The sequence below is a fragment of the Narcine bancroftii genome, chromosome 7 (genome assembly GCF_036971445.1).
Source record: "Narcine bancroftii isolate sNarBan1 chromosome 7, sNarBan1.hap1, whole genome shotgun sequence".
NCBI lineage: Eukaryota > Metazoa > Chordata > Chondrichthyes > Torpediniformes > Narcinidae > Narcine > Narcine bancroftii.
In genome coordinates this window covers 104305968-104333703 of record NC_091475.1, presented here as the reverse complement: position 1 = coordinate 104333703, position 27736 = coordinate 104305968, and the positions used below count along the sequence as shown (strand labels likewise).

General features: G+C 40.4%; 1 protein-coding gene across 4 annotated transcripts in view; it reads left to right on the top strand.

Annotated features, from left to right (window-relative positions):
- The window catches only part of ercc5 (excision repair cross-complementation group 5), a 72188-nt gene that overhangs the window by 5898 nt on the left and 38554 nt on the right, over positions 1-27736 (top strand). For all 4 annotated transcript variants that reach the window (XM_069890682.1, XM_069890681.1, XM_069890683.1 and 1 more), the window contains exons 4-8: positions 8296-8411; positions 18126-18218; positions 20387-20447; positions 21333-21476; positions 24690-24897. In XM_069890682.1, coding sequence (XP_069746783.1) covers positions 8296-8411; positions 18126-18218; positions 20387-20447; positions 21333-21476; positions 24690-24897 — 622 coding nt within the window. The remainder of the gene's footprint in view (positions 1-8295; positions 8412-18125; positions 18219-20386; positions 20448-21332; positions 21477-24689; positions 24898-27736) is intronic.

The following is a 27736-nucleotide window of genomic DNA, read 5'->3' as shown; positions in this document are numbered from 1 at the left end:
TCCATAAATCTTCGTCCGCGAAGCCAAGCCAAAGAAATATAGATTGAATACCTTTCCAAAACTGTTGCAATCAATCACAAAACCAAACTGTATGTAAAAAAAGTATTAGCCGTCTGATCACAACGAAAACAACAATCTAGCTTACTAAGACCAAACTTTTTTAATTTCTCTGGTGTTAAATATAATTGATGTATAAAATTATAATTAATCATCGCTAATCTAGCATTAATCAATTTCCGAATACTATTCTGACAAATTTCCATCCAAGTTTCTTCAGCTATTATAAAACCTAAATCTTTTTCCCATTTCAATTTATCTTTATCCCAATCTATCTTATTTTCATTTTCTTGTAAAATACAATACAAATCAGATATATACCCCTTTTTTGGTATGGAAAGTACATATTTCTCAAAACTAGTTTCAGGCAATAAAATCATATGTCGGCCACATACCTGTTTTACAAATGATCTTAACTGATAATATACAAATACAGAATTTCCACTAATACCAAATTTCCTTTGTAATTCCTTAAAAGAACAAAAACATCCTTCAAAAAAACAATCTGATAAATTTTTTATTCCTTTCCTTTCCCATTGTTTCAAAGTAATATTGGAGACTGTAAAAGGAACAAGTTGATTATTATATAATGGCACTCGCCCAGACCATTTATTTTTAAGCCCCAATTTATTAAGTTTACTTGTCCATAAATTCAATAAATGTTTCAATATTGGTACATCATAAGTTCATAATAATTTTTTATTCCATCGAAACAAAAACTCATGTGGAAATTTTTCTGAAATAACTGCCATTTCTATCTTTGCCCAACTAGGTGGGTCCTCCGTATTCATTAATGCACTAAGAAATTTAAATTGAGCTGCCTCATAATAATGTTGAAAATTCGGTAATCTCAAACCTCCAAATTGAAAATCCCACATCAACTTTTTCATTGCTACCTCGGAAATTTTCCCTTCCTTAAAAAATCTCTAACTGCTTTATATAAATCCTTTAAAAAAACTTTTTTTTTAAAAATAAGGAATTGATTGAAACAAATACTGTATCCGAGGAAAAATATTCATTTTTATAGTGTTAATCCTCACCAATAAACCTAAAGGTAAATCCTTCCACCTAATCAAATCTAACTTAATTTTTTTTATTAAAGGAAGATAATTAATTGAATATAAATCTTGATATTCTGTATTAACATTAATTCCTAAATATTTAATTTGTTTAGTCCACTTCAAATTTATAATATTTTTATATATTGAATAATCATCTTTACAAATTGACAAAATTTCACTTTTAGTCCAGTTTACCTTATAACCAGATAATTGACCATAATTTTCTAAAGATTCTTGAATTGCTGGTAAAGAAATATCAGGATCCACCAAATATAATAAAACATCATCAGCAAAAAAATTAATCTTATATTCCTCATTCAGAACTCTCATACCCTTAACATTTTCATTTTGATGTATTAATTGTGCCAAAGGTTCAATAACTGCTTTTCCTTTTCTTATTGTTAGGAGCATTGGCCAATGCTCATGGTGATTTTGACGGTGAAGTACACCACGTATAGGTTATAGCTCTGGTTGTAGCCCGAGGTAAAAAGAAGACTCACACACCAAGGGAGTGTGATCGACACTGATTTTATTGGGCTGCAGCTCTGCCTTTTATAGGCAGCAGGCTGTGTCATCACCAGGGTGTGGCTTGAGCGAGGCTGGCTGCTGATTGGTTTTCCAGGATGTGCAAGCTCTGATTAGACCCCATGCGATCCACTGGCTGTGATTGGCCGATTTGACCGCTATTCCTGCACCTATGGGTGCGGGCATCTCATCCTGCTGTCTTCCTGATCGTCATGTTCAACGGCTGTTTGCTGTGTTGACCTGTGATGTGGGCTGCTACATGGCCCCCCCCCTCCCCCCAAGAACTGGCAGTCAGGACACTCTCTTTTGGGAGCCGATCCCTGCGCCGTAGGGTTGGGTGAGTAACTGGCTGGTTAATGTCCAATTGGGCTGGTTTCAGCCAGTTGAGCATGAAGGTCTCCTCTCTGCCACCAATGTCCAACACGCAAGTGGAGCCATTGTGTCTGACAACGTGATATGGCCCTTCATAAGACCATTGAAGGGGTGGCCAGTGGACCCGCATCAGACGAAAACATAGTGACGATCTGCAAAGTTTTTTGAGACAAAGGTGCTGGCTTGCCCGTAAGCTCTGGGCTTAACTAGGCTAATGAGCCCAGGTCCTTGTGCAGTCAAGACAATGTAGCTGCCAGGGGCTCCCCAAGTCCTTGGAAGCTGCCACAAATTCACTCAGGATGACTAGGCACGTGCCATAGACCAACTCGGCAGAAGACACCTCGAGATCCTCTTTTGGGGTGATGCGGATGCCTAGCAAGACCCAAGGGAGTTCATCTACCCAGTTCAGTCTGGTGAGTCAGGTCATTAGGGCTGTCTTCAGAAGCCTCTGGAACCTCTCCACCAGCCTGTCGGCCTGCGGGTGGTATGCTGTGGTGTGATGGAGTTAAGTTCCCAGGGCATTTGCTAAGGCGGTCTACAGGCTGGAAGTGAATTGATGTTAAGTGTTCAAGGACCCTAAAAAGTGCCACCCTGATGTTCAATAATACCCGTGCGCATGTCTTTGTGGAGATTTCAGGTAGCGGCACCACCTCTAGTCATCCAGTTGACCATGGCCAATAGATAATGTGCACCTCTGGATACAGGTAGGGGCCCCACAATGTCTATGTGCATGTGGCTGAAACGGCAGCGTGCTGGTTCGAAAGGCTGCAGAGGGGTTTTAATGTGTGTCTGGACCTTGGAAGCCTGGCACTGAGTACATGTTTTGGCCCACTGAGTGACCACTTTATGAAGCCATGCCAGACTTAGCTGTTGGGCACCATTCTAACTGCAGTCCTGATAGATGTTGGGTGAGCCAAATTGTGAACCAAATTGAAAATTCGTCTCCTCCAAGTGACAGGGCGCAGTTTAGCAGTCGAGGTGTTGCAGAGCAGTGTGCGGTTACCTGGGGCGATCTGGATGTCCTCCAGTTGCAGGCCAGTAAGTGCTGTCCGGTATACCAGTATGTCAGCGTCTGCTTGCTGCACATCTGCCAGGGCCGCATAGTTGATTTCCGGGAGGGCGTCGTGAATTGCTAGGATAGCCAGATGGGATAGAGCATCTATCTTGCCAGTGACATGCAAAATGTCCATTGAAAATTCGGATATGTAGGACAGGTGCTGTTGTTGCCTTGCTGACCACGGGTCTGACACCTTGCTGAAAGCAAAGGTAAGTAGTTTGTGGTCTGTGTAAATTTTGAACTTCCTGCCCTCCAGGAAGTAATGGAAATGCCATATTGCCATGTATAACACTAACAGCTCCCTATGAAAGGCACTATACTTGAGCTCTGCTGGCTTGAGATGTTTACTGACAAAGGCCAGTGGCTGTCACTTTCTGTTAACCAGTTGCTCAAATACACCCCTGACTGCTGTGCTGGAGGTGTCTACCATGAGGGCGGTCGGGGCATCTGTCCTGGGATGCATAAGAATGGTGGCTTTGGCTAGGACGTCTTTGGTTGCTTGGAAAGCCTGTGTCCCATTGAATGTCTTTACTGGGCCCTGCCATGAGAGGAAATAGCAGACTCATGATGTAGGCCGCAGCAGGTATGAAGGGATGATAAAAATTCACCACACCTGCAAACTCTTGCGGTCCCTTCACGGTCGTTGGTCTGGGGAAGGAACAAATAGCATCCACTTTGGTGGGAAACAGCTTGGCCCCATGTTGACCAATGCGATGGCCCAGGAAATCAATTGTCTCTTGGCCAAACTGGCACTTGGCCAGATTTTTTTTATTTTTTAATTTTTTTTTATTTTTCACACTATGAACCACACTGACCAAAATACACACAAACATTTCCCTCTTGAATATACACAGTGTCATTTTCTCCCCTTTTCCCCCCTCCCTTCCCTCCTTTCTTCACCCCCCTCCCCACCCACTCAACGTTCAACATATATGATACATTAAACCCATTAAACAATGTCCTCACACAATGAAATAAACAAGAAAATTATGTCATCTATTTTTACATACTGGGTCATTTCATTTCGTCTTCTCCTTCTGTCATTTTAGGTGGTGGAGGTCTGCGGTAGGACTTCTCTGTTGTGTTCCATATACGGTTCCCAAATTTGTTTGAATACTGTGATGTTTCTTAAATTATGTGTTATTTTTTCAAATGGAATACATTTATTCATTTCTATGTACCATTGCTGTATTCTCAGGCTATCTTCTAATTTCCAGGTTGACATAATACATTTTTTTGCTACAGCTAAGGCTATCATAATAATTTTTTTTTGTGCTCCATCCAAATTGAGTCCAAGTTCTTTTCTTCTTATATTACTTAGAAGAAAGATCTCTGGATTTTTTGGTATGTTGCTTTTTGTGATTTTATTTAATACCTGGTTTAGATCTTCCCAAAACTTTTCCACTTTCCCACATGCCCAAATTGCATGTACTGTTGTTCCCATTTCCTTCTTACATTAAAACATCTGTCTGATACTGTTGGGTCCCATTTATTTACCTTTTGGGGCATAGTGTATAGCCTTTGTAACCAATTGTATTGTATCATGCGTTACCTCGTGTTTATTGTACTTCTCATAGTTCCGGAGCATAGCTTTTCCCATGTTTCATTCTTTATCTTTATGTTTAGATCTTGTTCCCATTTTTGTTTGGGTTTACAGCTTGTTTCCTCGTTCTCTTTCTCTTGCAGTTTGATGTACATGTTTGTTATAAATCTTTTAATTATCATTGTGTCTGCAATCACATATTCAAGATTGTTTCCTTCTGGTAACCTCTGCCTGCTTCCCAATTTGTCCTTCAAAAAGTTTTTCAGTTGGTGGTATGCAAACATTGTACTGTAAGTTATACCATATTTGTCCTTCATTTGTTCAAAAGATAATAATTTATTTCCCGAAAAACAATTTTCTATTCTTTTGATCCCTTTTCTCTCCCATTCTCTAAAAGAAAGGTTATCTATTGTGAAAGGGATTAGTTGATTTTGCGTCAATATTAATTTTGGTAGTTGATAATTTGTTTTATTCCTTTCTATGTGAATCTTCTTCCAAATGTTGAGCAGATAGTGCAGTACTGATGAATTCCTATGTTGCACCAGCTTTTCATCCCACTTATATAATATATGTTCAGGTACATTCTCCCCTATTTTATCTAGCTCTAATCTGGTCCAATCTGGTTTTTCCCTGGTAGCTGTAAGCCCCCCTTGTTTGTACCATTTTGTTAATTTATCTAGCGCTATCCTCGGTTTTCCCCCTTTCCATAAGAATTTCCTTATTATTTTCTTTAGCTCCTTGAAGAATTTCGCTGTTGGGTGAATTGGTAACAATTGAAATAGGTATTGTATCCTTGGGAAGATATTCATTTTAATGCAATTTACCCTTCCTATCAGTGTTAGTGGTAAATCTTTCCAATGTTCTAAGTCGTCTTATAATTTCTTCATTAATAACTGATAATTTAGTTTGTATAGATGGCCTAGATTATTATCTAGTTGTATACCTAGGTATCGGATTGCTTGTGTTTGCCATCTAAATGGTGATTCTTTCTTAAACTTTGAGAAATCCCCATTATTCCTTGGCATTGCTTCACTTTTATTTGCGTTGATCTTGTACCCCGATACTTCTCCATATTCCTTCAATTTCTTATGTAGTTCTTTTATTGATATTTCTGGTTCTGTTAAGTATACTATGATGTCATCTGCAAATAGACTGATTTTATATTCCTTCTCTTTTATACACATCCCTCTTATTTTATTTTCTGTTCCTATCAGTTCTGCCAGTGGTTCTATAGCTAGCGTGAACAGTGAGGGCCAGAGTGATGGTTAAACCGAACTCACTTAGCCTGGAGAACAATAGTCTTAAGTGAGTGGCATGCTCAGTGCGGGTGTGGCTGGCTATTAAAATGTCAGCGAGGTAGACGAAGGTAAAGTGCAGATCCCAGCCCAGGTTTTCCCTTTAGAAAGTCTGATCCACATTTTTCAGCCCGGATGGCATGCAGAGGAATTCGAACAATCCAAAGGGGGTTATGTTGGCAGTTTTGGGAATGTCATCAGGGTGGACTGGGATCTGATGATAACCCCTGATGAAGATTAGCGATGAAGATATGGGGCACGGGTTATCTGTCAAGTATGGTGGCCTCGTTAAAGCTGCAGTAGCATCTGCATGGCTTCCAAATTCCATCTGGCTTAGGTACCATATGGAGGGGGGTGGGGGCATGGGGTATCGAGCGCTGCACAATGCTGAGTTCCACCACCTTTCGAAACTCTTCTTAGCCAGGCTGAGTTTCTCAGGGGGGAGGGGGGAGATACGCCATGCCCTGGCAGGGCCCTCCATAATAGTTTGGTGTCTCACCCTATGTTTGGGTTCCGCTGAGTTGAAATGGGGTGTAGTGATTAGTTGTTGGCAGTACACACCGAGTGTAGATGGGGGTTAGTAAGTTCAGTACCCTTGTTCGAGTGTCTGAAATGTCCAGGTGTGTACCAGCCGACGCCCCTTAATGTCCACCAGTAGTGAGTTGGCTCTCAGGAAATCAGCACGCAGCAATGGTTGTTTTACAGCCGACACCGTAAACTTCCAGGTGAATTGTCTGTCCCCAAAGCAGAGGGGAACTGTATGGGTGCCAAATGTCTGAATGTGGGAGCCGTTTGCTGCTCAAAGTTCTCAGCCCACCTTGCTGCTACAGGCTTCTAGTCTGGATGGGGATGGATGCTGTACTGTGCCCCGGTGTCCACCAAAAATATCAACCTGACAGGGAGTTTTGGATGTGGAGGAGGCTATGCATTTGGCTGTTTGTCGCAGCTATCAATGATAGCCGGCCTTGGCATTTCCCCGAAACAGTATTCTAACCAGTGGGAGTCGTCAAAGTCTTCGTCCGTGACGAGCACCCAGATGTCTTCAGGCAGCTGCTCCAGAAAGATCTGCTGGAACAGCAGGCAAGAGGTGTGGCCATAGTTGAGAGCAAGCATGTCGATCATGTAGGGGGAAGGGGCCCTGTCCCCAAACCGTCGATGTGCAGCAGTCGGGCTGTGCGCTTGCATTTTGAGAACCTGAAAGTGCGGGTTAATAGCTCCTTGATGTCCACATACAACCCTTGTTCCGGGGGCTGCTGGAGGAAGTCAATGATGCAGGCTGCAGTGTCTTGATTGAGGGCACTGACCACGTGGTAGTAACGTTTGTCATCTGCGGAGATCTGGCAAATGGCAAACTGTGCCTTGGCCTGCTGGAACCACATGCATGGTTGAGAAATCCAGAAGCCTGGCAGCTTCAACGCTACGGTGTTTATTGTAAGCTATTCCTCCATTGTTGGGTCCAAAGCACCATTTGGACTAGTCGAGGTCACCACTGTAGTGGGGTTGCTACAGTTATAGCTCAGTGGAAAGGTAGAAAGAAGAATCACACTCTAAGGGAGTATAATCGACACTGACTTTATTGGGCTGCAGCTCTGCCTTTTATAGCAGCCAGCCGTGTCACCACCAGGGCATGGCTTGAGCGAGGCCAGTTGCTGATTAGTTGTCCAGGATGCACAGGCCCGGATTAGACCCCATGGGATCCACTGGCTGTGATTGGCTGATTCAACCACTATTCCTGCACCTATGGGTGCGGCGTCTCATCCTGCATGCTGCCCGATTGTCGTGTTCGATGACTGTTTGCTGTGTTGGCCCATGGAGTGGGCCATGGGCCACTACAATATTACATTTCAGACTAATCCCATCTGATCCACATCCCTCCATTTCCTGAACATTTACGTGTCTGTCTAAATGCATCTTCCACATCACTATTGCATCTGGTTCCACCAATCCCCCTTCACCCACCTTCCCAAGAGCTTCTTCCAGCTGCCTACCACTCTGGGCAGGGCATTGTTTTTTATATACACATTTTTTTTTAATCTCTCAACTTCAACCTATTCCCTCCCAGTATTTGATATTTTAACCCTTGAAAAAAGACTTTGTCTATCCTGTCAATGCCTTTTGTGCTTTCATACACATATCAGTTTACTGATTTAATCCTACTCATTTTTATTTGCTAAAGAAGTGATTATCTCAACTTAATAATTAAAGCTTATGCAGAACAGTTGGGTAGGTGGAGCAGACCAGATCAGGGATGCTCAGATTGAATGATGAAGCAGACTCTACTCCAATGGCCAACTCCGATTTCTTGTGTCAGTGATGCTTTAATTGTGCAAAATGAATACACAATAATACTTGGTCTTGGTTAATTGAAGTCATCATTTTTATCAGGAAAATAGATGGAAGAGAAAGGAACTGGCAGTTAAAGATGCAAAGAAAACTACAGACAAACTACTGAAAACTTTCCTGAAGAGGCTTGCCTTAAAAACTGCATTAGGAGGCAAAAGGTTGGTAAAGCAGTTCAAGTTTAGGATTTCTTTGATTGCAACAGAATATATTATAATTTTTTTTGAATTTTTAAATAATATGATCTCTTGTGTAATGTTCAACAGTATTTACATGAAGGTAAAACATTAATTTTCTTTCTCTACCTGACCTGAGCTTTTCTAAAATTTTCTGATTTTTTTTTTCATATTTCCAACATTTGCAGATTTTAAATTACCAAAGAAAATATTTGAAGTAAGCAAGAAAATCTGCAGATGCTGGGGTTGAGTGCAATACACAAAAGTGCTGGAGAAACTCAGCAGGTCACACAGCATCCATGGGAAGTAAAAGGCAGTTGACATTTCACACCTAAGCCTATTTCAGCCCATTATGTTACTATAAAATAATGTTTAATTTGATTTGCCAGTGAATGGAAAATCAGTGCATAGAATCAAATAGCACAGCACACAAATTTCCCTTTGGCCCACAGATTTTTGCCAGCCACAATATAAATCTAACACCCCTCTCTCATAGCCCATAACCTTCCACTATTTTGTACATCCATGTGGCTAAGTGTATTTTAAATGATCCTGTTGTACCATTCTCCACCACCAACCCCTGCCAATACATTCTAAGCACACACCATTCTCTTTTTTACAAATAACATCCTATGAAATTCCCCCTAAACTTGCCTCCAGTCTCCTTAAATGGATGTCCTCCAGTATTGACCATAACAAATCTGCGCTGGGGGAAAAAAGTGCTGGCTTTCAACCCTGTCTCTGCCTCTCTGTAGTTGAAGAGCCAGGCAGTCTCAATGGTGGGGTTTCAAAATGCTAACTTGTTATTAAAATATTGAATTTACATAGCACGTGTTAAGTACTGTTGTGTTAAGTCATTTGTAACATTTCATCAGCTACGTCGGAAGATTGTGACTTCAAATCTTAGTTCTAGAACTGGAGCACCAATGTCTTTGCTGCTGCCCTTGTGTATCATGGAAAGGACTTTCTTTTGAATATCACTTAACAGTAAGCGGCTGCCTGCTCTGTTAACCAAATTTTTTTTTAAATATGTAGTACTATTTTAAACATCTGGGTAAGGGAGTGATATCCCTGATCTCCTGTCTAATTCTTTATTTAAAAATCAAAATAGAAATGGATAATTATTGCATTGCAATTTGAGGGGATTCTGATCTATTCAAACTGACTGCAGTGCAGTACAACTCTGATTATCCAAAATGGTCAGGACCTGGCCTATTTCGGATAAACAATATTTTTGGATAACTGGTCGTTTTTTTAAAAAAAAACAGCCCAGAACCATAGCAATAGACTTGTAACAGAGTTTAAACAACAACAAACAACAAGGGAAGGCTTTTTAACCATGAAAAAAATTTTAATTCTCACCAAAAAGCAATCTGAATAAAATATGAAAAATCCAACACCAAAAATTCAAAATTCTACTCAGAGATTTTTCCAAAATTCCAAATTTGTTTTCAATCTGTGATGTCAGTTTGGCTTCAGAAAAATTTCAGATAACTGAAGGTTTTGATTTTTCTGAAATCCTTAATTATCCAAAAAAAAATTTCAAAGCCAAACAGATGACACTTCCAGGTGCAAAAATATTTTGGATATTTTGATAATCTGATTTCAGATAATCGAAGTTGTACTGTATTCCAACATTATAACTGTAATTACACTCAAAAGTACTTTATTGACTAATTTTAAGGGATTTCTGGAGGTGCTGTACACACCAATTTTTCTATACTAAATCATGTTGAACCATGATTTAGTATGAGGGGAATGGTGGGTGTGAGCCCCATTTTTGATTGGTCTTTGAGGTTTTGTAAGGTTTAAAATGTTTTTGATATTCAGATATTTTGAATGCCATTTAAATGCTTTCACTTCAATAAATGTATTCAACACAATTTAATTTTAAAGTAAATTTAGGAAGTTTTTTATGTTAATTGTCTGATGAGGAGAAAATTCTCTGAAATAAAAGCAAAAAATGTTCAAAATATTCACCAGGGGAAACAGCAGCTGTGGAATGAGAAATAATGTTTAAAGGATTTTTGATCTGAATCTTTATTATTACTGGAAAAGTTAGAAAACAAAAGTAGTTTCATGTTGCTGAAGGGGTGGTGGATGAATGGAGACTGTCTGAATGATAGGCAGAGATGAGGGTTGCTGTAGTGATTTCATTATTTAGAACTGTAAAAGTGATAGATTAATATACATATAACAATTACAGCAAGGAAACAGACCATTTTGACCCTTCTCGACCCCACCGAACCAAGTCCTCTCCTCTAGCCCCACGTACTGGCACCCTGCCCATAACCCTCCATTCCCCTCCCATCCATATACATATCCAATTTTTCCTTAAATGACAAAATTAACCCTCCTGCAACTACTTCTCCCAGAAGCTCATTCCATACAGCCACCACTCTGAATAAAGAAGTTCCCCCTCATGTTACTTCTAAACTTTTGCCTCTTAATTCATGACCTCTTGTTTCAATCTCAATGGAAAAAGCCTATCCACGTCAACTCTCTCTATCCCTCTCATAATCTTAAATACCTCTATCAAATCCACTCTCAACCTTCTACGTGTCAAAGAATAAACACCTAATTTGCTCAATCTTTCTTTGTAATCTAAATACTGAAACCCAGGTAATATTTTCGTAAATGTCACTCTCACTATCTTGTTGATATCCTTCCTATAATTCTGTGACCAGAATGCTTTGAACAGTCTCAACATCACTTCACAACTCCTGTATTCTATGCATTGATTTATAAAGGCCAGCATATTAAAAGCCTTCTTTACCACTCTATCCACATGAGATTCTACCCTCAGGGAACGATGCACTGTTACGATGCACCGTTATTCCTAGATCTTTCTGTTCCACTGCATTCTCCAATGCCCTCCCATTTACTACCTATATCCTGTTTTGATTATTCCTACCAAAATGAAGCACTTCACATTTCACACTTCTCAGCATTAAACTCCATCTGCCATCTGTCAGCCCACTCTTCTAAGCAGTCCAAATCCTCCTGCAATCTTTGAAAACCTTCTTCATTATCCATAATTCCACCTATTTTAGTATCATCTGTATATTTACTAATCCAATTTACCACCCCATCATCCAGATCATTAATGTATATGACAAACAGCTGTGGACCCAACACAGATTCCTGAGGCGCACTGCTTGTCAACCAGCCTCTAGCCTGACAAACAGTTATCTACTGCGACTCTCTGGCATCTCCCTTCCAGCCACTTTTGAATCCAATTGACTATCTCAAAATTAATACCTAACAACTGAACCTTCCTAACTAACCTTCCATGCGGAACCTTATCAAAGGCCTTACTGGTCCGAATAGACAACATCCACTGCTGCACCCTCATCGACATTCCTAGTCACTTCTTCAAAAAAGTCAACAAGATTGGTCAAATATGACCTTCCATGTACAAATCTGTGTTGAGTGTTCCTGATCAGATCCTGTCTCTCCAGATACTTGTATCTACTATCTCTGAGAATGATTTCCATTAATTTACCTATCACAGATGTCAAACTCACAGGCCTGTAATTGCTAGGCTTGCTTCTCGAACTCTTTTTAAACAAAAGAACCACATGTGCAATATGCCAATCCTCCGACACTATACCCATCTCTAATGGCATTTGAAAAATTACTGTCAGAGGCTCTGCTATCTCCACACTAACTTCTCTCAAGGTCCTGCGGAAAATCCCGGTGGGACCTGGAGACATCCACCTTTATATGCTTCAAAACCTCTCATACTTGCTCTTTCTTAATCACGACAGTTTCTATAATTATCCTCTTTGCATCCTTTACTCTGCACAATTCAATATCCTTCTCCTTAGTGAATACCGAAGAAAAGAGATTGTTCAAGATCTCTCCCATCTCTTTTGGCTGCTCTGATTTTCTATTGGACCAATTTTATCCCTCACTCTCCTTTTGCTATTAACATATTTGTAGAAACCCTTTGGATTTATTTTCACCCTGCTTGCTACAGCCACCTCGTACCTTATTTTAGTTTTTCTCATTTCTTTCTTAAGATTCTTTTTACATTCAATGTATTCTCCAAACATCTCCTTTACTTCTTGTTTTCATATTTATTGTAGGTCCTCCTCTTTTTTCGAACCGTTTCCAATATCCCTTGAAAACCATGGTTCTCTCAAACTTTTGACCCTGGCTTTTAACCTAACAAGAACATAAAGATTTTGTACCCTCAAAATCTCACCTTTAAAAGACCTCCATTTCTCTACTATATCCTGCCCATAAAACATATCGTCTCAATCCACTCTTTGTAAATCCTTTCGCATCTCAAATCTAGCTTTACCCCAATCGAAAACCTCAACCTTAGGCCCTTACCTATCCCTTTCCTTAATTATATTGAAGCTAATGACACTATGATCACTGGACCCTGTTATGGGCCCAGAGGACCCCAAAACCCAGCAGCAATAGAAATTCACCAAGACAAATGGTTACTTAAACAAAAGTCATTCTTTATTTTCTCTAAACATAAAAACAGGATCAATCTTTAACTTATCACTATTAATATAACTAATCTAACTTAGCCCCCCTCTAATTCTAAGTGCACGTGTATGTAATGTGTATATAAGTTGTGAAAAGTTCTTTGATTCACAGTCCAATCTCGCTTCTCACTCCTGCAAGTTCACTGGTATCAGACAATTCTTATTCTGTGCACAGAATTTAACATTTATGAATTTTCACCAAGTTCTGGTGCATAAAGGTAATTGGTTACTACTCAGGAAGGTTCTTGTTGGATTCAGAGAGAGATATGTTGCTCGGTGGAAACACACACAAACTGATTTACTTCCATCAGTCTTTTCAGTGTCTTGTCGAAGAAACTTGCCCATCGGGGTTTTCCAAATGATAATCTCTTCTTCTAGGTCACCACCAAGTTCCTCTTGTTCCTTTCTTCAGGTGAAACATTCAAGCCAGCCATTTAGAACCTCTTGGACCACAAGGGTTTTCAACAGGCTAAACTCAAAACTCACAACCTGTCTTCAAAATGGGGTTTAAAAAAGCTGCCAGCATGTCATGCTGCAGCTTCCAAAAGCTATTGCAGAACTCCAACTGAATTCTCTCTCTCTCTCTCTCTCTCTCTCTCTCTCTCTCTCTCTCTCTCTCTCTCTCTCTCTCTCTCTCTCTCTCTCTCTCTCTCCTCAGAGAAAGCCTATCTTTGTTCTCTCTCTGGATACTGCAACCAGACAGATTGCGGAACTGGACCCAATCTTCTAAACCAGTTCATCTGTTGCTTTCAAAACAATAATCCATTTACACAGCATCAGTCCAATTATCACCTACTTGTGAAGTCTCGAGCTCAAGTTCTTCTATTTGCACCTCCTTGTGAAAACCTTTAGCAAAGCAGTTTTTATTGTCTTTGGGCCCAGAGTGTCTGTTTGAGCAAAGGTTTTGCATTTTAAATGAGATCTGTTTTGTGAAGTGTTTGTGTTTGCTTGTGACCTATGCTAAACCCTCACAATCTATCTCCTCCAAAAACATATTTATATGTATTATAAAATTTGATATAATCCATCACAATCCGAAGTGCTACCCAGCACATACTTCCATCACTATCTTATTCCCCAACAGTAGATCTGACACTGCCCCTTCTCTAATTGGAACCTCTACATATTGCTGTAAAAAATTATCCTGCAAACTATTCTACAAACTCCAATCCATCCAGCCCTTTCACAGAATGGGTTTCCCAACCTATATTTGGAAAATTAAACCCTGTGCTTATTACAAAAATCTCCTGTCCCCCTACAAATTTGCTCCTCTAGCTCTTGTTCCCCATGAGGTGATCTATAAAACACCGCTATAAGTGTAACTACCCCTTTCCCATTCTCTCAATTCTGCCCAAATAGCCTCCCTGGATGAGCCCTCTAATCTATCCTGCCTAACCACCACTGTAATATTTTCTCTGACAAGCAATGCAACACCACCCCCCTTTGCCCTTCTGATTCTATCACACTTAAAGCAACAAAACCTAGGAATAGTTAGCTGCCAATCACATCCCTCCTGCAACCACGTTTCACTAATCGCTACCAGAGCATAGTGCCATGTCAATCCATACCCTCAGCTCATTCACCTTCCTTACAATGCTCCTAGCATTAAAATATATGCATTTCAGAGATTTCCCACTACTTACTCTCTGTTTGCCCCTATTTTTACAAACAACTCTATTATGTTATTTTGAGGCAAGTTTTTTTTTGGTGGGAAGGGGTGAAACACGACTGAAAGGGTATGTAAGGTTTGCAATATGGTCAAATCTGTAGCTGAGTCCTGAAATGAAATTGAGGATGCTGAAAATGGCCATCGATTTAAAAAGTAGAAAAATTAAGTTAACATTACAGTGTACCAAGATCGCTATGGCTACAGCGAGGTTATAGATCTCGGTTATAGACCTAAGGCTATAGCTTGAATCCGCAGGAGAAGAAAAACACACACACCAGTAGAATGTATTCAACACTGAGTTTATTCAATGGCAGCTCTGCCTTTTATAGTCAGCTCGGCCGTGTCGCCACTGGGGCATGGCTTGAGTGGGCCGGCTGCCGATTGGTTACCTCGGATGACCAGGCCCTGATTGGGTCCCATGCGATCCGCTGGCAGTGGTTGGCCAGTTTCACCACTCCACTGATGGTTTATGGAAATGGGCGTTTTAGCCTATGCAATGCCTTGCTAGTCGCCGTGTTTGATGGGCATATCCTGTGTCGGCCTGAAGCACAGGCTGCAGGCCACTACATGATCCCCCCCCAGAATCAGCAGTCGGCACAGTTTTTAGGAGGCCGACTCCTGCGCCAAGGGGCTGGGTGAGTGATGGACTGGTCAAAGTCCAAGTAGGCCAGTTTCAACCAGTCAAGTGTGAAAGTCCCTTCCCCGCCACCAGTGTCCAAAACACAGGTGGAGCCGTTGTGTCTGAGGACACGGTAAGGCCCCTCGTAAGGCCGCTGTACAGGTGGCTGATGAAACCCACACCGAACAAGCACGTATTTTCAGTCAGTAAAGTTCTTTGGGACATGAGTGCAGGCGTGGCTGTGGGGTCTTGGTTTAGCGGGGTCCAGGTTGCCTAGGCACTCATGTAGTCCGGACAATGTGATCGCTGTGGGCTCACATAAGTCCTCAGGGGCCATCACAAATTTGCCCAGTATAACTAGGGGTGCGCTGTAGACTAACTCAGCAGAGGATGCCTTAAGTTCCTCCTTGGTGCGGTGCGGATGCCTAACAGGACCCAAGGTAGTTCGTCAGCCCAGTTGGGTCCAGTAAGCTGTGCCATTAGGCTGCCTTAAGGTTTCTGTAGAACCTCTCCACCAACCCGTTGGCCTGTGGGTGATATGCCGTGGTGTGGTGGAGTTGGGTCCCAAGGGTGTGGGCTAAGGTGGTCCACAGACTGGAAGTGAATTGGGCCCCCCTGTCCGATGTAAGGTGTTCAGGGACCCTGAAACGCTCTACCCAAGTGTTGAGTAAAGCCAGTGTGCATGCTTCTGTGGAAGCCTCTGATAGTGGCACTGTCTCTGGTCATCAGGTCAACCATTGTGAGAAGATAACTTGTGCCTCTGGATACAGGTAGGGGCCCCACAATATCAATGTGCATGTACCATTTTTCAATATGAGGACCAGAGTTCTGCCATGAGAATCAAAGGAGCTGAATGAGGCTGAAAAACAAGAATAAAACAGTAAGAGGCAATGCCCAAATGTCCAAAATCAACTCTTTGGAACATCATTAAGAAGAAAGAACGTACTGGTGAGTTCAGTAATCCCAAAGGGGCTGGTAGGCCAAGGAAGACCTCCACTGATTATGACAGAATTCTCATCATAATGAAGAAAAGTCCTCACACACTTGGCCAACAGATCAGAAGCACCCTTCAGGAGGCAGGTGTGGATGTGTCAAAATGACCACTGTCTGCGAAAGATTTCATGAACCGAAATATAGAAGCTATGTTGCAATATGCAAGCCACAGTTAGGCACAGAAACTGGATTGCCAGATTACAGTTTGTCAAGAAATACTTAAAAGAGCCTGTAGAATTCTGGAAAAAGGTCTTGTGGGCAGATAAGACCAAGATTAACCTGTATTGGAGTGATGGCAAGAGCAAAGTGTGGAAGCGTAAAGGAACTGCCCAAGATCCAAAGCATACCACCTCCTCTATGAATCAAGGTGGTGGGGTATTATGGCTGGGGCATGTATGTCTGTCACAGGTACTGGCACACACATCTTCATTCCTGATATAACTGCTGATGGAAGGAGCAAAATGAATTCTGAGGTGTATAGAAACATCTGCTCAAATTCAAGCAAATGCCTCCAAACTCATTGGACGGCACTTCATCCTACAGCAAGAAAATGATCTCAAACATTCTGCTAAGCAACAAAGGAGTTTTTCAAAGCTAAAATCTGCAAAAATTCTTGAAAGGCCAAGTCACCTGATCTAAATTCAACTGAGCGTGCCTTCCATATGCTGAAGATAAAATGTAAGGGGCCAAGCTCCCAAAACAAACAGGACTGATAATGGATGCAAGTAGAGACTTGGCAGAGCATCAACAAAGAAGATGCTCAGTACCTATGAATCACTGACTTCAAGCAGTCATTGCACGCCAGGGATATGCAACAAAGTACTAATCGTGACTGCTTTAATATATCGTATATGTTATTGTATAGAACCATCCTCGAAACTTAAAAATTTCACCTTAAAATCGGGTCGTCCTATACAAAGACTATAAAAGTCTTACCTCGCTGATGAAGTCATAATACTGCTGCCATCTTCCCGCTAGCTCCAATACAATTTTGTGTTGGTTATTTGCGAAGTCCAATTGCTGTTTAACTCTCTACAGGCTTTAAAAGATCTGTTACAGTAGTCAACAATGGTTTATTTTAAAATATGCTAATAAAATTTAAACCTTTAAATGATCATTTGTTATTAAAATATTGTTACTTGGATTTTAACAGTATCGACTGGTTAGTCGTAAGTCCCAGATTTGGGAGGCTGTCATACAAAACCATTCAAAACCAATATTTTAGGTGGAAGTTTTGGGGTCATCCTATACAGAGTAATCTTATTCAACGGCATATACGGTACATACTGTTGCTATGCCCCAAATTAATGATTAATGTTATGGCCTGAAATGAGAGGACTAGATATATATATGTATATATATATACATATATATACATATAAACAAAAGAACTGTAATCTCTACATGGTAAAATCAAAAAAAATACAAATATTCTTGAATATAATGTGGAATGTGTACTTTAATCACATATGAACACACACACACACACCACACACACACCACACACACCACACACACACACACACACACACACACACACACACACACACACACACACACACACACACACACACACACACAAAGTCCAACTTTGCAAGTTTAGGTTTCCAACTTTTTAACTGCCCCCATTGTAATTCCATTATGACACTCATATCATTGAATTGTGAAAAATTTAAATGATAAGATACTTTTTTTAAAATTTACGATCGGAAGCATGGAATGGAATGAGCACCTTTTGTGCTATTAGAATTTTAAGTTTGGTTCTAAATTTTAATAATACATTTAATTGAGTGAAAAAGATGGAATAAATGTGGATGCATTTCCCCAGCTTGCACATAGCAGTAGCAACAAAGAAAGTTTTTGCAATGGAAGTTAAATTCTGAGAAGCATTTAACTATTTTTCTTGCCTACAGTGATGAGATCATCCCCAGTCTTTCTCAGGTGAAAAGAGGAGAAACTGATGACATTTTTATTCTGCCTACCTTGGAACAAAAGGATGAAAACAGGTTTGTTTTTTCTCGTGGTTATAATTACACTGCTGTTGAAATCCTGATTATGATTCCAAAGTATTGTGTTAAATTCCTTTATTGCAACATACATATTCAAGAGCTGGCACAAATAAAATGAATTTGATATTTTATTGACAAGTATAACTGCTTGAAAGACAGCTTTGGTATTTGCCAAAACCTGAAGAACAGTTGTGAGCACAAACTCATTGTGTTAGAGTTGAATGTTCTGATGGCCTTCTGGTATTTACTCGTAAAACCATTAGAATTTTTTTTTGTATCAAAAGATAAGCAAACGAACAGGCTTGCGTTATCCTCCAATGAGTTCAGCATGGCAGTGGAACCTTGATTGGCATATAGCCCCCTGTTTGGATGATCTAAGCAGCTTGTGTGACTTTAGGCCAGACAGCTGAAGGCTATGAGGCCTCTTCATAAATGAGAACATGAAAAGGAACAGGGTCTCAAGATTGAGACCTAGTGTGGGTGGGATATTTTGATTGGCATGGGAGAGTTGGAGTGAGGGCCTGTTTCCATATGGTATAACTCTTAAGGCTCTAATTCATGAATGGGCACAGGAGGGGTTGGTGGCTCAGTGAAAATCCATAAATAGACAGGAAAGCTCAACAAGCTCTGAATGGGCAAAGTCTGAATCAATAGGCCTACCTGGTTCAATGATACATCCAAAATGTTCAGTCAATCTGTATTAAAAATCCTTGGAGCAGTCTCATAATCTAGCTTGTTAAGAGCAAGCTCAGTGAGTACCTGGAATTGCTGGGCTGATGGATTGAGAGTGCTTGGATCAGTGAGATCTCTTATTGAGAGATCTGCCCTGAAGTATTTCAGGATTAGCATGTCTGACTCTTGTTCTTTGGAATTGTGATTTTTCCAGTGGGATTACTTTGAAGGAACTACTAAATATGATTTCCATGCACCTTTAACTAGCCTCTGATAAGATACTGCATGCTAGGCTTGTGCTGAATTGAGGTGTCAAAAAGCGCTATCAAAATTAATGGGGTGCATTTTCTATGTAGCATAATACTTATTCATTGGTGCCAGTCAAGCAGGCAGCTTAGTTTAAAACAATGTTGTTCTTTAATCCAGGCTTGGAGCCAGAATGTTACAGTACAAAAATCAGTCCTTTGGTCAAACGTGTCCATGCCATCAAAATAGTCTGCCTATGTTTGTCCCATTTGTCGGTGTTTTCCCCATCTTCCTCTAAACCTTTCTGATCCATGTACCTATCAAAATGTATTTTAAACATTCACATCTCTATCACTATTCTGGCATCTTACTCCACATGCATATCAACCTCTTGCGTGGGAACAGTTACCCTTTGAGTCTCTTTTAAAACTGTTCTCTCTCATCTTGAATCCATGCTTTTCAGTTTTGGTGTCTCCTACTCTGGAAAAAAGATTGTCTGAGCTCCTCATGATTGAAAATGCCACCTATTAGATCACCCCCAAAACCTCTAATGCTTTAAGGAAAAGAAAAAAATCCCACTCTCTCTATTTCAATTCTCCCTTCAGTCCTGGTAACTCTGAATATTTTCTAACCCTTTCCAAGATAATGACATATTTACTATATTCGGATGATCAGAAGTGACCACAATACTTGAAACTCGGTATCACCAACATCTTGTATAGTTAGTTGTACCACTCCATCCCAATTCCTGTATTCAGTACCCTGAACAACAAAGGCAAGCATCTTTGTCACTCTGTTTAGCTGTGTCACCGCTCTCATGGAACTATGTACCTGTATCTCAAAGTCTCTGTTCTACAAAACTCTCCAGGGCCCTACCATTTACTGAGCAGATTTTGCTCTGGTTTAACTTGCCAAAATGCATCAGTTCACACTTGTCAGAGTTGAATTCCTTGCTTGTGATAGGAAAAGGCCTTCAGGAAATTAATTTTTGGTTCCTCCTTCCTGTGGCATTCATTCTAGTAAAGAGGTAGCCAAGGCCAGGACCATTCCTAGGCCACAAGGACCTGGGAACACGTTCAAGACTAGAGCAGTACTTACCAGATATGCCATCCCTATCCAATGGATACAGCCGTAAATATCCCCTTTTTAAATTAGTTTTGCATTATATTTTCTGTGGCAGTGCTAAGTTGTTATTGAAAGATATTTGAGACTATTTGTATTATTATTATGTAATCCTTCACTTTTAGCTCTGATGAAGAGGCAGAGAAAGAATGGGAAGAGCAGATGAAGAATGAAAGATTATTGCAGGTAATTTGACATTTCTTCAGAGAACTGATACCTTAATTTACTTTCCTTAAAACAATAGCTTCATGCTTTGGAGAGTTATTCATCAGAATAAGCCATTATAAAGGTTCTTTCTGAGCAATGTAGAGCCGGGGAAAAATGGGTAGAGGGGTAAGAACAAAAGGGAAAAATCTCTAATGGAAAATAAAAATAAAATGGCAGATGATGGAAGTCTGAATTAAAAATGGAAAATACTGGAAACACTCAGTAGATCAGTTGACATCTCTACAAGTTGAAACTGAGCTCCTGTTTTAGGTCAAAGTCTCTGGTCAAATCATGACCTCTGTTTCTCTTTCTAATGTGTTGCCTATCCTGCAGAGAATTGTAATGGGATGGATGGGAAGATTGAATAAAGAATGTGGTATGGTGGAAACAAGTGCTGCACCAAAAGGTGGGTCAGAGGAAGTGTAACTAACCATAGCACATTTTGCCTTTGGTCAGGGATCCGAGTTCAGGAGTTGGGACTTGGTGCTACAACTGTACAAGATGGTAGTGTGGTAATAAGGAGATATATCGACCACCAACAAGTTAGCCTTATCCTTCACTTTCCCCCAATTCCTTTTATACTGAAATTGTCAAATCTATCTTTTCAAATATTTTGTAAGATTTTTTCTTACTGAACCTAAAAAATATTTGTAAAGCTGCAAAATGGCAGGAGCTGTAGCCAGGAAGTTCCCTTAACCAGCCAATGCAGGTACAGCATGCCCAGCTTCTCCTTGTAGCTCAGGTCCCTGATCTCTCGACTGTTTGTATGTTTTCAAAACTAATCAGATTTCCTCTGCATCTTATTCTTTACTTAAATTATGATTAATAAATATTTTTTAATCGGTTTTCCAATTTCATTTTTAGAATGAATTTTTAGAGAATCCTAATTCTGTCGACATTGAATCAGAAGACTTTGCAAGTTTACCTCCAGAAGTAAGGCATGACATTTTGACAGACCTCAAAGAATTTTCCAAGCGTCGAAGAAGTATAATGGAGCCTATGCCTCAGGTAAATTGAGTGGTGGAAGAAAATGTTACATTATGATTTACTCAGTGATTATTTTGAACGTTTATACTTTAAAATAAAGCTTGACATCTTTGAGAGTTATTTTAGAAACAAGCCTTAATTTTCACTTTACGCTGTTCATGTTTTCACAATAGATTTGCAATCATTAGATGGCATTCATTCATCTTTAGTATGTGTCATTAATCCAGTTGTTGAGGGATAATGATATCTTGCCTGCAATAAAAGCACCTGGCAAAATCAAGACTGTAACATTGTTATGTTATCTAATTGACACTTTCAGTGATGGGGCTCTTCAAAAATGTTTGGCCAGTAATGATATAACAAGGATTTCACTGCTGGTGCAAATATGCCTCAAAACCTGAAATGCAACACCCAAAACTTGTAACTAACCAGAACTTTCCTTTCTGAACTGCTAATATTTTAATGCTGACCAATAAGCTGTACACTCATATAATTCTTCAATATGTCCAGAAATAAATTTTCTCAGGGTTAGAAGTGTGGTAGATATTGTAGAAGGTTGTTAGTTCTCAAATATTATGTAGGATTTTGTTCCTAGGTTATAGCAGGATCCAGGCAGGATGTAGAGTTGGATGGATGGATAAGTATCAAGTGATGCAATTAAAGTTTGAACTTTAAGGCAAAGTAAGTGGTTAATGGCAGGATTCCTGACTGTGGAGAAATCTTGGGGTCCAAGTCAATTGATTCCTCAAAGGTCCACAAAAGTTGATAGGGTCATATAGAAGGCATATGGTGTGCTGGCTTTCTTTTGTCAGGGGATTGGGTTCAATAAATTCTGCAGGTGTATAAAACTCTGGTTAGACTACATCTTGATGAAGGGCTCAAGCCCAAAAAGTTGGTTATGTATCTTTATCTTTGCTATAAAAGAACATTGTTTGACCTTCTGGGTTTTTTCAGCACTGTGTTTTAACTTGAGAGTTATGAGTTCAGTTCTGGTTTTCTCATTACAGGAATGATATAGACATTTTAGAGAGGATGTAGAAGAGATTTACTAGGATGTCGCCTGGATTGGAGAATGTATTTTATGAAGTATGGTTGATTGAGCTAGGGCTTTTCTCTTTGGAGCAATGAAAACCTCTGATATCTGGAACCTATGATGCTGGAAAATTTGCATTTTCTGGTTGCTTGAGAATTGCTCTTAAAATGCCTAATTAATACCCCTGCATTAAGAATAAACCGTTTAAAAGACAAAATAACTGCACTGTACTTACACTGAACAAACTTCACTCACATGAATATATAAACCTTAAAGCATTTTACTTTTTTTTGAAAACATTTAACTGTCGCTGCATCTGCAGGTTCCTCCCCTCCACAGAGCTGCCTGAAAGATTAAAAAAAACATTATAGATGATTGACCTCCCCTCCACCCCAAGTTTACATATTAAGCTTCTGACCAAGGTGGCTCTTACTAAGCTGGGATAAGAAAGTCACCCCAATGGTGAGCAGCATGAACTACTCTTCATCCTGGCCGATGCCATTGCTGTTTCACACAACTGTATTCAAACAGCTTCTATGAGCAAAGCACAATCAAGGCCCTCTGCCAGCTGAATATTTGTTCCTATCATCATGAAAAGTTTATGTTACTTCAAAGGACGTTTACTTTTACAATTTTAAACTTGCATATTTTTTACCTATTACTTTAATTTTTTAATTTCCCCTTTCTTCCCATTTGCTTGAGGCTGTTGGTTGCTCGAATTCCGATTACAGGGGAACCTGTAAAATAACAGGGAAAATAAATAAGCAAATAAATTTGAATTTAATTAAAAAAAACAAAGAAAAGTTTAATATTGAAAAATGAAATGTTCTCCGAAGTAACACATAAACATTTGGAGAATATAGGAGCAAATATTCAGTGAGTGAAGTGCCTTGGTTGTGCTTTGCTTGTAGCAACCATATGAATAAAGTTGTATTTGAATAAAATGGCATCACCCAGGATGAAGAGCTGGTTGATGCCGCTCACTGTTGGGGTGACTCTCTGAAAGTGTCTCCTTATTCCTGCTGAGTAAGAAACTTTATTAATCTATTGTTAAGTGTATTAGAATTAGGCTTTATCTGTATACTTGGGGGAGGGGAGGTTAATTATCTATAATGTTACTGTTCATCTTTCAGGTGGCTCCAAGGAGGGGAGGGAACCTGCATATGCAGTGACGGTTAAATGTTTTCAAAGAATGTGACTGAAAATAAATAAAGTAAAATGCTTTAAGGTTTATATATTCATGCGAGTGAAGTTGATGCAGTGTAAATACAGTGTAGCATTTTTGTCTTTGCAGCTGGTTATTTTTAATGAAGGTATATTAGTTAGGCCTTGTAAGAGTGAGTCTCAAGCAATCGGAAAATTCACTTCTCTGGCATCTACCGATCCCCATAGGTGCTGGATGCCAGGCATTTTACTGTAAAATTAGAGCATAGATAAGGTGGAGATTCAGCACCTATCTTCTGGGGTAAAAATAGCAAATACCAGAAGATGTTTGTTACGATGAGTGGAGGAAATTTGAGGGGAGATAGTAGAGGAAGATTTTTTTACTCAGTGGTGTTTTTTACTCAGTGGTGGTTGCATGGAATGGTGGTGGAAGTTGGTACAATAGCAACATTTTAAAGACTTAGATAGGCAGATGGAAATAAGGAAAATAGAGGGTTATGGCTGTGAGGTAGGGAAGGATTAGAATGTTGTGGAGATGGTTTTTATAGATCAGCACATTCATGGGCCGAAGGGTCTGTACTGTGATTTGGCATTTGTTCTAAACACTGCTACTGCTATTATATATATGTGTGTGTATTGTAAGCGTTTATTTAACAAGTTGACTGAATTTCTACACTTCCTCCTTTCAGTATTAACTTTGAACATCCAGATATATTTTTATTTTAAATATTTCAATTTCCCTCAAGTATATTTAGATATTTTATAATTAGAACTGTTTTCAGTTACTTGATTTTACATAATAGTGTCTCTATTTTCTTTCTGGAAAGCAAGAAAAATTATAACCCAGTATCCTGACATAGGCCTGTCAATGTAGAAAAGCCTAGCTCCCAGTATTGCAAAAAAGTTCTGTTAAATACTATAAATAATTCTTATTCATTTAATATGTGTAATTGTATTGATTTTTAAGGGGAATATAATCTTTAAATCAGGATGTTTAAGCAATTTTTTTAAACAAGTCTTAATGCTTTCTCCCAAAGGAGTCAGCTGATTTTTCCCAGTACCAGTTATCTGGTCTGCTTAAACGCAATAAACTTAACCAACATATTGAAGGTGTTCAGAAAGAGATGAACAAACAATACTGTGGGGTAATTCCAATGGAGTACACCAATGAAGGGGGATTCTTTAAAGATATGGAAACCAGACGGCTTGTATCCGAAGATACTTCACACTACATTCTGATAAAAGGTACAGAGAATGAGTCAACAAGTGAGATTTCTATGTATCAACAACGTCCTGTTTCATGTAGATTATTTTTTTCATGTCAACTAGCTCTTTTATTCAAACGTTTGCCTTTGAGATAGTATTTCTCTGCTTCTATAGTTTATCATTATGAAATTAATGCGGGTACCCAGTTTAGACAGTGAATATATTTAAATGTAATAGATATATAATAATAAAATATAAATTATTTTTTTTACCAAAAATAGTTTATTCACAATAAATTATTTAAAAGCTGAAAACTATTGGGTCTTTTTCCACCCTTGGTTTCATATCCATACATTCCCATCATTGTGCATTGTTACTTTAATTTCTAAGTACACTGTTACAATCAGATATTATTTATTGTCTTAATAAAACAGAAATGTAATATTACACAAAGTTGCCTTTAGTTTGCCATAAGGCAGATAAAGATACGCTCTTAGCATTGCCTGGCACCCATAACAGTGAGAGAAAGAGTCAATAAGTGTCCGTAGATTTGCCTTGAGCACTCCTGCTCTGCAGCTGCACACGCCTCCAGTTCAATTGAAACCATTGGCAACCTGAGGCTGGATCCAAACCTTTGACATGATGAGGAAGCTCTAAGCACCCAGGGCCCTTCAGTCGCCCTTCTTGCCCTCAGCAACCTCTCAAATCCTGGTTCCAATACCTGGTTCTCTCCAGCCGCCCGCAGCCTTGTGTGAGTCCTTTGACCTCAAGTCAACAGCACCTCGCAGCCTGCGGGGATCCTTGCCCACAAATTGCTAACTGCTCATGTGTGTGTGTGTGTCCTTCAGCAGCAGAACCCCTCACTGATCCACCACCATGTCACCATCCTAACGGTCAACTCCTCTGCTTCTCCTTCTCAATGGGGATGAGGTTCTCTTTGTTACTGATGCCTTGTTTCCACCCCCCCCCCCACCTCCGCTGCTCCCCCAGCATCTATAACTGCATGTGATTGCTGCCGAATTTTGAGCCCAGATTTTAAATAAAACACCGTCGGCTCCTGTAACAGTCTTTTTAAATCCTATTTAAAGTCATTGGCAGTAGGACTAGGTGGTAGAACCCTGCTGGGTAATACTGTGTCTCTGCTCCCCACTCCTTGGGTCCGCCACTGTGGCATCTTGTCGTTACTTCCTCCCTCTGTTGTTTGAGTGGTTTCTCCTTGGTCGTAGCCCCTCAGTACCTAGTAATGGAAGGACTCCTGACTGTGGTCCTTCCTCATAATGCCCTTGAAGTTAATGTACCAAGCCTTAGTGCATCCCTCATCACATATTCCTGCAGCCTTGAATGTGCCAGTTGGCAGCATTTCCACCCCAACATCTCCGTGTGCTGAAACCCAACAGGTTTCAGGCAGACCAAGGTGCTTCTTCCACCAAGTTGATGGTCTTTCGGCTGTTCTGGATGTCTGACTGTTTGTGGATCTCTGGGAACAGCTCGTAGATCATATTGTCCTCTATCATGCTGCTGTTTGGAATGAACCATGACAAGGATCCTTGTATCCCTCTCCACTTTGAACCAATATGCATTCTGCAAGGAGGTGGGCGATTGTCTCCCCTTATCCACAGTCATCTAGGGGACGTGTGTAGTGTGGATGTTCTAGTTGTACAGGAAGGATCTGACTGGGAGAGCTCCTTTCACCACTATCCAGGCCAAGTCCTGGTGCTTGTTTGTGAGCACTGAGAGGAGGCACTCCACCAGATAACCTGAATGTCTGATCTGCGAACCACCCCATCGAGTCCTCATCTCTCAATGTCTGAAGGACATACTGTACTGACCGCTGCCTAATAGCCTTGTGTTTGTTTGGAAAATCTTTTCTACAAAGGATGGACGATGTGGCAAAGTCCAGGCCCATCCTTCACAACACCTTGGACAGGTAGAACCTCAACACATAGCAGCCTTTGGTGCCCTTGTATTTTGCATCCATGCACAGCCTGATGCAGCCACACATGAAGGTGGTCATCAGGATGAGGGCCATGTTAGGTTCGTCCATTAGTGACATGGTAACTCTTCAGACCACTTCCATCTTGGATCTCCATTTGAACCGGAATACTGCTCTGGTGACCAACAGGGTGGAGGTGCGGGGGATGGGCCACACTTATGCCACATCCAGCAGTACTGAGAGTACTCCACTTCCGATGAACCAAGTTCCCTGGAGGAGCTTCGTGGCCACAGGCCCAATTTCTGGTGGACTTTTGCGACCCACAACAACCATTTTTTTGTTGCACTCCTTGGTCCCGCAAAGCCAGATCGCAACACCAGGTAGTCAGATCTGATTGTAACGTGCATGGTGGACTGGTCAGACCTCAATCTTGGCCTCACTCTTCTGGTTTACCCTGGGACTCTGATGCAAACTCGAAATTGCCACAGATGCTAATCAATAAAAACACCAAAATGATGGAGGAACTCAGCTGTTCTTTTCAGCGTATATAGAAGACAAAGATATATTGCCGACATTTCAGGCCTGAGCCCTTCTTCTTTGAATAAGCTAGAAGTCTCAGAAAGACTCAGAATTTAAACAATGGGGAAGGAATTCAGACCAACAAAAGGGGTTAATTGGATATGATGAGGGACAAGGTAAGAATGAATTTATCATGTCCTTGCAAAAGGGGACAGGAAATGGAAGGACACAACAGGGGAAGCGGGGGTGGGGGGGGGGGATGCGGTTTAATGAAAGCCAGAGAAGTCGATATTATTGCCATCTGGTTGGAGGGTGCCCGTTGGAAGATGCGGTATTATTCCTCCAAATTTATGGGTGGACTCAGTCTGGCAGTTCATGAGATCGTGGACAGTCAAGGGAATGGGATAGGGAATTGAAATGCGTGGC